The sequence below is a fragment of the Callithrix jacchus genome, chromosome 20, assembly GCF_049354715.1.
Source record: "Callithrix jacchus isolate 240 chromosome 20, calJac240_pri, whole genome shotgun sequence".
Classification (NCBI taxonomy): domain Eukaryota; kingdom Metazoa; phylum Chordata; class Mammalia; order Primates; family Cebidae; genus Callithrix; species Callithrix jacchus.
In genome coordinates this window covers 46,357,018-46,367,304 of record NC_133521.1, presented here as the reverse complement: position 1 = coordinate 46,367,304, position 10,287 = coordinate 46,357,018, and the positions used below count along the sequence as shown (strand labels likewise).

Sequence of the window (10,287 nt, the reverse complement as noted above, 5' to 3'; positions counted from 1 at the left end):
TCTCCGATGACGTCAGCGCGGCGCAGTCGCGGCCGTGACGCTCTGGCCGGGCCGGGCCGGGCCTGGACAGCGGGCGGCGGGCGGCGCGGGCCTGGCCCCGGGATGGCGATGTTCCGCAGCCTGGTGGCCTCGGCTCAGCAGCGGCAGCCGCCGGCCGGGCCCGCGGGCGGCGACAGCGGCCTGGAGGCGCAGTACACCTGCCCCATCTGCCTGGAGGTCTATCACCGGCCCGTGGCCATCGGCAGCTGCGGTCACACGTGAGCGCACCCGCCGGGGGCCTCGGGGAGGGGGCCGCGCCCCGCCGCGGGAGGGATCGCTGGGCCGGCGGCCGCTCCGGTGCAGTCCCGGACTGGGCGCGCGGGGACTCAGGGGCGCGCGGGGTCCGGGCTCCCCTGCGCGGCGCCGCCGCTGTCCTCGGGGCGCGTTCGTCCTCCGCCCGGGCGCCCGGTCCGCTGCTCCTGCGGTCCCCGGGGGCTGCGGCGGGCGCTCGGGTACTCAGAGGGCAGCAGGTGCCACCGCTCCGCCGGTGGCGGCGGCTTTGGTCTTGTGGGGCTGGAGTGGGCAGTTGTGAATAAATGACTTGTGGCTTTTGCTATCAACTCTTGTTCGGACCCGCTGTTTGCCTGTTTTGATGACGGAGGAAAGGAGTTCCCTGAAGTTTAGAGGGGCTTGTTTGGAGTCTGATGTTACGATTTCTTTGAAGGAGAACTTGGGTCACAGCAATCACTGGCTAGCCAGGCAGCCCGGTCCACAGGGGAGCAGACACTGACCCCCTTGCTGGGGTTTCCAGCGGCACCAGGGCTCAAAGCTGCTTCCTGAAGGGTGTTTCAGGAACAGAAACTCGAGGACGTGGCTTTCCTCCCGGCGGGGGCCTGCGCTCAAGTATTATGGAGCTGCCAGCCCCGTTGGGAGGAAGCCGAGATCAGAGTGTCTGCTCCACACCCTCTCCTAAGAGCTGAATAATACAGCTCTTGAGCAAAATGAGCAGTGGCAGGGTAGAGAGAGAGCAGGGCTTCCCCACAGACATCCAAGCTGCTGAGGTGCTGGAGTCTAGAGGGGTGCACCCAGGCTGGTAGGAGGCTCTAGAACATTTTGCAAGCAAAGGCAGCTGACTTCAGAGGCTCCTACCACAGAGGGAGCTGGTGGCTGTGTGCTGGGCACCCACGGAGGTGGCAGGGCCAGTGTCAGGAAGCAGAGCTGAGAGCTGGTTGGTCACCTGTGTCAGGTGGCACAGGTCCCTGCCCACGCTGGGATAGCTCTACCGACTTCTCCTGGAGCTGCTAAAGGCCCTGCTCCCGCTCCTCCATCTCACTTTGCTGTGACATTTTCGTGTGGCAGCCTCTGAAGAGGACTTTTTTTTGGAGACGGAATCTTTTCACCCAGGCTGGAGTGCAAGGGGTGCTATCTGGGCTCACTGCAACCTCCACCTCCTGGCTTCAAGCGGCTTTCCTGCCTCAGCCTCCTGAGAAGCTGGAGTGCCCCCCACCATGCCTGGCTTATTTTGTATTTTTATTAGAGATGAGGCTTGACCAAGCTGGTCTTGAACTCCACACCTCGTGATCCCCCCACCTGAGCCTCCCGAAATGCTGGGATTACAGGCGTGAGCCACCGCTCCCTGGGGGACTTCTTGTGAGCAGGTAGTAACGGGTATTTCATGTGTGTTCTGCACCTTCTCCTCTGTTACCGAGGGCTGCAAGGCTTGACCTTGGCCTGGTTTTAGAAAGCCTCCCATGGCTTTTGGGTGTCAGCACCTTCACCTTGTGGTGACCACAGCATTTCCACCTTCCTGTCTGCACAGATCCGTATTTCCCTGTTTTCCAAATGCGTGCTTCTAAAATGTGGTTTTCATCACACAGAATCCAGGACTGCATGGAATCGTGGAGCATCTTTCCTGTGAACTTCTCTCCCACATGCTTCTCTTGGTAGAATCTGATAGCCCTCCTGGCCTCACTGTGGGTCCTGCCGGAGCTTTGCCCACAGCCTTTGCCTTTCAAAGACTTTTCTCCCTGACTTTCCCTGGCAGCTTTGTTTTCTGGCCCTACCTTTCTGTTTCTTGCTGGCGTTCCTAAGGCATGCATGCAAACGAGCACGGACAGTTGAAAGACTCTCCGGGTCCCCTCCACAGGCTCCCAGCCAGAACAGCTTCCTCCTCCAGGGTAGAGTTCTTTCGGCAGGTGTACCCTGTGTGGGGCGAGCACCTTGCTCTAGCCTTGGGCAGGAGGCCCCCTGGGGGCCCGCAGGAACTGTTGTCACTCGGGACAGTATGAGCATTAAGCCACCTCTAGAACCAGAGGCCTGTGGCCAGGACCCGTGAGCATGACCCCGCCTGGAAGGCCTGTGTGAGCAGCCTCCACCTGTGCAGGGCAGCTGTTGGCAGCTGAGGGCCGGCCAGGCAGATCGCTGAAACATGGGCTGTCCAGCTCCTCAGCTTGTGCAGCAGCCAGTGTGGGGGCGACACCCCATTGGCAGTCCCCAGTGCCTGCTGGGAGGACTGGTGTGCGGTCCCCCTCCCACTTTGCAAGGCTGTCACACCCCCACACCCATTGCCCTCAGCTACTTCCTTCAGCCGAGAAGCTGCTCAGCACCAGCCCCTGGGTGGGTGCAGACAGGAACTTCCTGTGGGGGCAGTGGGCACTGCTCCCGGCTGCTGGCTCTCCAGGTACCGGGGTGGCCATCACTGGAAACTAGGCCAAGGGCTGCACCCACCTTCTGGATACCTCATTCTGCCTACTGCTCCTCAGAGGCCCGGCTCCCCCGCCTGCCAGCCTGGGTTCCCTCTCGGGTCTTCCTTGGGCCTGGCTCCCCCGCCTGCCAGGCTGGGTTCCCTCTGGTGTCTTCCTCGGGCCTGGCTCCCCCGCCTGCCAGGCTGCGTTCCCTCTCGTGTTTTCTGAGTCCTTCAGGGTGCGGATGAGGCTGTCTTCCTCCTGTCTTTTCTCTCTTCTTCCCCAGCTTTGCCTGGGACGCTTCTTCTTCCATTGAAGTAGCTGCCACTCGGCCCGTGGCCATGCAGTGCAGCTGGGCTTCCGCCTGGCCTCTGGCAGCTTAGGGTTTGCTCAGCAGTCAGTGCGAGGTTAGAAGATTCTTACCGCCCCAGAAGGAAGCAGGGCCCTCCCCAGCAGCTGCCGTTCTGCTTTCTGTGGCCATTTAGTGAGTGGATTCCTGCCACGTGGTCGGCCGTGCTTGCTGTCTGCCCTGCGCCGTTTCCCAGGCCTCCCGGCGCATGGTGAGGCTTCACGCCTCTTCTCAGTTGAATACCCTTTCCGTGTGTGTCACGCCACACACCTTCTTCATCCATCTGCTGGTGGGCACCAGGATTGTTTCCACCTCTCCCTGCCATGAGAGCCTGAGCAGGGGTCCCCGGGGCCTCCCCACATGGATCATCTTGCCAGCACCTTCCTCCCGGAATCGGTGGAATAGGTGGCCTCCACGGCTTGAGTCCAGGGGCCAGTGCCAGGGATGCCCCAGGAAATACCTGCTGGGGTGCTCAGGTGTGGGAGCGTGGGTGTCTCCTCCGCAGACCTGCCGGGACACCTGCTGAGACCTCAGGCAAGGCGGGGGAAGTGAGCAACCTCTGTACTCTGCAGGAGAAGGCTCACGGGGGCTGTTCACTTTGACAGGTTCACAAAGGTTAATGTGGGAGCCACCGCCGGGTGGGGCTCCGTCGGAATCCAGTGGTGGGGAAAGAGGGCATGGGGGACAGCGGGAGGGACATAAGACGCTCCCTTGGCCTTCCTCCTCGCAGATAGGGCCTTTTCTTGGGAAGGACGTGGAAATCTCTTGATGGCAAACAGGACTTTGGCCCTTAATTCAGCGGAGTGGTTGTGAACTCGGGAACTGCCCGCAGTCCCGGCCAGTGGGGCTCCTACACCAGCGCCTTGACCTGTCCCACCGCGACCCCCGGTCCCACAGGTTTCCCACGGCTGAGGGGCTCCGCCCTTCTCCCAGCTCCTCGCTGGGGCTCAGCTGTCCCCACCCCCAGCAGGATGTGGCCCCGGGGTCAGGCTCCTTCTCTGTGTTTGCAATGGGGGCTCTCACTGGCTGGCTGTGCTCCCCTCCAAGGCCTGTGTGCGTCTACAGAGTGTGATGTGGCTGTAGATACCAGCGGGAGGGTGTGTGGCCATGGAGTGCACCCAGGGCCGCCGGACTTTCATTCTGGCCTCACGACACAATGTCTCCAGGCAGTGCCAAGAGACAGGGCCCATGGGAGCCTCAGGTGCCCCACAGTGGCCAGGACCTGAGCCTCTGCTCCTGCCTGCTAAGCTGTCCCAAGCCCGGTGACTGCTACCTGGCCTCAGAGCGTGCTGCCATGGCCGGCTTTGGCCCTTCCCTGTCCAGTGCTTCTGGAGGCTCTGGGGCCTGGCAGTTTCCTTTCCCACGATTGTCTGAGATTTGATCCCCTAGAGCCTGGCACTAGAAGAGTTTCCAGAGTCCCTGGGTTATCTCTGTGCCCCACGGCCCACCCAGGTGTTGTCCCCATGTGAGCATGAGCCTGGTGGGCCGAGCCTGGGGCTCCTGCTTATGGGAGCTCCTCTGGCCCACACGTGGTGGATGGCCATCGCTACGGCTCTGCCCCTAGGCAGAAAACCACAGGGGCCCTACTGTCAGGAGGGACTGGGGCCACCCTTTAGCCAGATGGGGCCCATCCAGTTGGTGGGCCTTGGATGTAAGAGTGACTGTCTCTGGAAATGGCGACAGCAGTTGTGAGAGCTGTCCCTGCAGACCCCACAAGTGCTGGGTCCTGAGAAGGGGCTCAGGTGAGGCTCAAGGTACAGTTTGGGAGACCCGAGTGGCGTGCTGGCGCTCAGGCCCCTGTCCCTTGCAGGTTCTGCGGGGAGTGCCTCCAACCATGCCTGCAGGTGCCATCCCCGCTGTGCCCACTCTGCCGCCTGCCCTTCGACCCCAAGAAGGTGGACAAGGCCACCCACGTGGAGAAGCAGCTCTCATCCTACAAAGCGCCCTGTCGAGGCTGCAACAAAAAGGTACCGCCTGCTCGGGCAGTCCTGGGAGGCGGGGGCACTCGATGGGCAGCCTCAGCCCACGGGTTCCGCAGAGGGCGGGGCTGGGGCCGTCTCACTTTCCTGTTGAGTAACCGCAGCTCCTGCACCAGGAAGCCGGCCCAGGCGCCTCCCTCCCCTCCGTCTTCATCTCTCCCTTCCCATCGTGATGACTGATGGGGGCCAGCCGGTGGGTGCAGCACCATTAGGGCCGCCTGGCCTGGGCCAAGGGAACCCATGTGGGTGGTGGCCAGTGAAGGGATGGGGCCTGAGCTGAAACCTTCCCATGCAGCCTTCCCCTGCCAGCTGATACCGGGACAGCACTGGGGACTCCAAGGTCACCAGGGCCACAGGCAGAGTCAAGGACATATAAGGGCCGAGCACCATCCAGCTGCCAGCAGTGCCAGAGCTGGGCAGGTGGGCGCCGCCACACCACATCAGAGCAGCCCAAGGGCCTGCCACTTGTCATGGGCCTCGGTGGCCCCCCTTCTCCGTCCTGCCCTGGAGCCTGGCCTGTGCCCCACAGCCCTCCCTGGCACACTCACCTCAGGGTGGGGAGGCCCCAGCTAGTGGCTGTTTCTTTCAGCGGCTTCCGAGGGACTGAGCGGTTATAATTGGTTTTGAATTATTTCTCACACTGCCGCGTCTCAGGTTATTAAGCTCTACAAAGTACTCACACTGGAACGCGGCCACTCGGGGCCTTATCCTCAAGGTCAGAGGTCCAGACGTCCAGAGGGTGCCCCAGATTCCAGAGTGGCGAGGCTGAGCAGGCTGTGGTCTCAGGTGCTTGGGTACCCCGTCTCCTCCCTGCTCAGCGTTCCTCTCTCCTGGGCAGACAGACAGGATCAGAACGGGTCACATGCAGAGCGGCCTCCCCACACCACAGCGGTCGATTCTCTAACCTGGGTCTTCTCGCGCAGCTGTGTCTCCCGGAACCTTGCCGGGAGGATGTGGCGCACCCCTCAGAGTCCAGCAGCCCTGGGCAGAGCTGGGTGTCAGGCTTGTGTCCACGAGGACCTCGGGCACCTGCAGTCTGGCAGCCTGTTGCCCTGGATGTCAGGTGGGCTGTTGGTGGAGGATGGTGCCGTGTCCCATGGAAGGATTCTCAGCCTGCCTCTCAGTTCCACGGAGTGTCTGCCCCAGCTTGGGGCATGTGCTGAGTGGCAAGGCTTCGTGGCCTCCACTTGGCTGCTTCCTTTTTCTGGAGCATGTATGTGAACCACGCCGAGCTCTGCCTCCCCCAGGTGCCAGAGACAGCCTTGCCTGCCTCCCGCCGCCTTCTCAGGCCAGGTTCTGCCCTCGGCCAGACCATCCTCCGGTGACCTGCTTTTGGCCATGGAGTAGCGACTGCTCCGTGCCTGTGATCTAGCAGGGAAGGACCGGGTCCCCTCTGCTGGCAACACAGCTGCTTGCTTGCAGTTTTCTGGTCCTGGACACCTGAGGTCTCGGCCTTCCCAGGACAGCTCTTCCATATCCTCAGGACTGCCTTGCCCTCCTGCCCTGTCTCCTAGGTGACCCTGGCAAAGATGAGAGGGCACATTTCCTCCTGCCTGAAGGTCCAGGAGCAGATGGCCAACTGCCCCAAGTTCGTCCCCGTGGTGCCCACATCCCAGCCCATCCCCAGGTAGGCCACCCTGCTGGGGCAGGGGAGAGGGACAGAGCCCTCAGCTGTTTCCTCACTCCAGGAGCAAGTGCAGTGCCCTGTCCCAGCGAGGCTGGGGAGTCGCCCGGGGTCCGTCCACTCTGGGGTGGTAGACCTGTCCCTGCCACCCTGCAGGAAGGCACCTGTGCTTCCCTCCCTGGCACACTCACCAGACTCCCTGGGGTACGGACACCTCAGGTGTGGGGTGCAGAAGGAGGGTGTAGGCCAGACCCACAGGTCACCTCCCAGCGGGTGGATGGGCCAAGAGATGGCTCTTCCAGGGCTGCACCAGCAGACTCCAGCCTGTGGCTGGCCTGGTTGTGTGAGGAGGCCATGGCGTGTAGAGGCACAGAGGGCACACAGTTCTACAGAGGGTGGCCTGGGGCCACACCTGCGTTTGAGAGAAGCAGGTGGCAGGGCCCCTAGGCCCCCAGCCGTGCTGCTCACACTACCCCGCCCCGCCAGCAACATCCCCAACAGGTCCACCTTCGCCTGCCCGTACTGTGGTGCCCGCAACCTGGACCAGCAGGAGCTGGTGAAGCACTGTGTGGAAAGCCACCGCAGCGACCCCAACCGTGTGGTGAGCAGCGTCTGCCCGGCCCGGGAGAGAACCACCTGTGCTGGGGGGTCCGTGGTGCTGAGGCCTCAAAGGCCTCCGGGGACCCGTGGTGGGGACCTGGCTGCCCCAGCAGCACCTGGCAGGAACTGGGGAGCATCCCTAAGTCTTCAGGGTGATGCTCACTGATTAATTCATTCGTCACCCAGGCATGTTCCTCTGGGTCTGGGGTGCCTTCCCAGGCTGGGGCACTGATAGGGGCTCGGGAGGGCACCCCAGAGGCTGGAAGGACCCCCAGTCCTGTGAGGCTGTGCCACCTCGTCCTGGTCCAGCTTGGCCTGATCCCGCTGCCCCTTCCAGGTATGCCCCATCTGCTCGGCGATGCCCTGGGGGGACCCCAGCTACAAGAGCGCCAACTTTCTGCAGCACCTGCTGCACCGGCACAAGTTCTCCTACGACACCTTTGTGGTAGGCGCCCTGCCGGCCCGGCCCGGCCCCGCCCTTCCTCGGCCACCCTCCTCCTGCGCGGGCCCCTAGCCAGCCTCAGGGTCACAGGGCTCCGAGGAAGCCGCAAGTAAAAGCCATTGCAGGTGGCTACGCTCCTCCAGGTTCCGAGGGGCAGGGGAGGGCCGTGAGCAGGTGGGGAGCGATGGTGGCTGAGCCCAAGTGGCCACTAGAGGGTGCCCAGGCCTCTTAGGGACGTGGACCACACTGGGCAGGTCCCTGCCTGCCCACCCCACAGAGCCCCTTGAGAATGAGCGGGGCTTCCTTCCTCAAGCTTTCTGGAGGGAGCTGGAAGGACTCCCATCGCCATTGGCCCCTCCGGCTTTGTCTCCTTCTCCCAGCCGCCGTGGGTCAGGCGTGCACCCAGGCCGGCAGACCCTCATGCAAACTCTTCACTCCTGGTGCGGCCCCTCCCTGCCCAGCCCTGTGTATTCCTGGCGCTGGCTTACAATCCTGTTGACAGCTGTCACTCCCGCTGCCAGCCGCCCAGGACCCATGCTCCTGACAGCCTCAGGATGGAAAGTGTCGGAGGTCAGGGAGCCCTGGCCTGCCTGCTCACCTCGGACACCTCAGGGCTTAGAGTCTGAGCTGAAGCAGCAGCCCCCAGTCCCCCCACAAACCCACTGGCACCCAGTCACCTGGTGCACAGTGTCCCTGGGCCCCCTCAGGGAACTAGCTGAAGAACAGAACTCCGGGGAGCAGGTGACGGTCACACATTCTCAACCCCGCAGGCCCCATGCCTGCTGGGACGACAGAGCCGGGTCCTTCCTGTGTCCTGCTGGAGGGAGGCACGAAGGGTGGACACGACTGTGTGGGTGGGGGGCAGAGGGGCGGCCCTCACACCCAGCGCTTCTCTCCTCCCTGTCTCCAGGACTACAGCATTGATGAGGAGGCTGCCTTCCAGGCTGCCCTGGCCCTGTCTCTCTCTGAGAACTGAAGGGGGCAGCACAGCCACCTGCCCCTGTCTGGGGTCAAGGATGCCCCTGCTCGAGGGACAGGGCTGGGCTCCTGTGTCACACCTGGCATCTCCTCAGGAGCACGCCTCACCGGCCCAGGAGGAGCCTGCACCTGTGCAGGAGGGGAGACGGGCCAGCCGCCTAGACCGCCAGAGCAGGGCCACCTGGTCCCGCCAGCGTCGCTGGCTCATTCGGTGCTTCTGGCCAAGCAGGCGGCCTCCTTGGGCAGGGCTGGCCGCTGGGACCTGGAGCAGTCGCTGTCTCTTCAAAGCCATGATGCCCCCGCGTGGGAAGAAGGGACCAGTGGTGTCTGAGCTGCACCCGGCAGTAGAGCCAGGAGGAACCCCAGCTGCCGCCCTGCCCGCCCCGGCCCCGCTTCCACCTTGCGCATTTGGTACTGGCTTTTGTGATACTTAGGAATCCTGGCATCTTTTCTATACGATCCGGTGTGATAATCTTTTCACATTTTATAGAGCAAAGACAGAGCAGTGACTCTTCATACTGCAATATCTGTGTTTGACTAGGGATAATAGTATTTTTATGGAACATTTACAAAATTATATTTTTTAAAAGAAACAAAACAAGCATTGTGGGATTGGGGCAAGGAGGAAAGGAGCAGCGGGGCCTGCTGGAGCTCAGGCGAGCCTCAGGCCTGCCCGGGCCACCCAGCCTGTCTGGGTCCTTGAGGTTTGCGTGTTTCTCTTTGATAACCGGAAGAAATCCCAGCACCCCAGGCACCTGCAGCGGCTGCTCCCAGGAGAGGCAGGGCCGGCAGAGCAGGGGCCCCTCCTGACCTCAGCCCACTGTCACCTTCCCAGCTGACTGTGCCCCACTGCCCGAGGGGACTTGGCCCTAGCGGTGCGGCGCTCCAGGGCCTGGTCGGGGCCTGCGTGGTGGGCCGGGCAACGCGTCAGCACTCTTTTCTGTTCTTGGCATTAATTGTTGCTGTCTTTTTTTAAAATAAAAGTTTAAATAAAATGTCTCAGAGCATCTCTAGCAGCCCTGACTGGGCTTATCCTCCACGGTGTGGCATCGCCAGCTGCTCTGTACGTGGGAGGCTGCCGTGCCTTCCCAGGCAGCTCATGCTGGGGTGCAGCCTGCAGCCCTTGCGTGCCCTGGCCCAAGCCTCACTCAGCCATGGAGGGTCGCACAGAGCCATGCCGACATGGGCACTGGGCACTGGGCCCTCCTCCTTCTAAGGGACCACATGCTTCTGTCCCCACAGGGCTCCTGTTTCCCCCTTGCCTGGGCTTCGAACTCCCAGCTGCTTTCTTTGCCCTTTTTGGTTTTTTTTAAGAGCTGGGGTCTCACTCTGTCGACCAGGCTGGAGGGCAGTGGTGTGATCATAGCTCACTACAATCTCCGTCTCCTGGGCTCAAGTGATCCCCCTGCCCTGACCTCCCGTGTCACTGGGACCACAGGTGTGCCTGACCTGGATTGCTTTCTGAGCACACTGAGTGTATGAAAGCGCTTGTAGCTCTGCGACGGGTCACCGTCAGGGGCAGGGGGTCCCCTGTTCTACCATCTCTGAGGGCCTCAGGCTGACGAGAATCACCTGCTCGCCAACCCCAGAGCAGCCAGCCATCCGAGATCAGCCACTGTTTCCTGCCTCCTCCCTCCCCTCTCAGTTAAGGG

At 62.4% G+C, this 10,287-nt stretch overlaps 1 protein-coding gene across 3 annotated transcripts; it reads left to right on the top strand.

Annotated features, from left to right (window-relative positions):
- The first annotated feature begins 34 nt into the window (after positions 1–34).
- Positions 35–9,630, top strand: RNF166 (ring finger protein 166). 3 transcript variants are annotated; one of them, XM_035282081.3, is made up of 6 exons: positions 35–257; positions 4,823–4,979; positions 6,506–6,618; positions 7,117–7,216; positions 7,553–7,660; positions 8,568–9,630. In XM_035282081.3, the coding sequence occupies exons 1-6, from the start codon at positions 103–105 to the stop codon at positions 8,631–8,633; spliced, it is 699 nt and encodes a 232-aa protein (XP_035137972.3). In that variant the 5' UTR covers positions 35–102; the 3' UTR covers positions 8,634–9,630. The 3 variants fall into 3 exon arrangements, with proteins under 3 accessions (XP_035137972.3, XP_035137969.3, XP_078214104.1); XM_035282078.3 differs by having other exon boundaries at positions 7,102–7,216; XM_078357978.1 differs by lacking the exons at positions 35–257; positions 4,823–4,979 and adding an exon at positions 5,123–5,184 and having other exon boundaries at positions 5,287–6,618; positions 7,102–7,216.
- Positions 9,631–10,287: the final 657 nt, after the last annotated feature.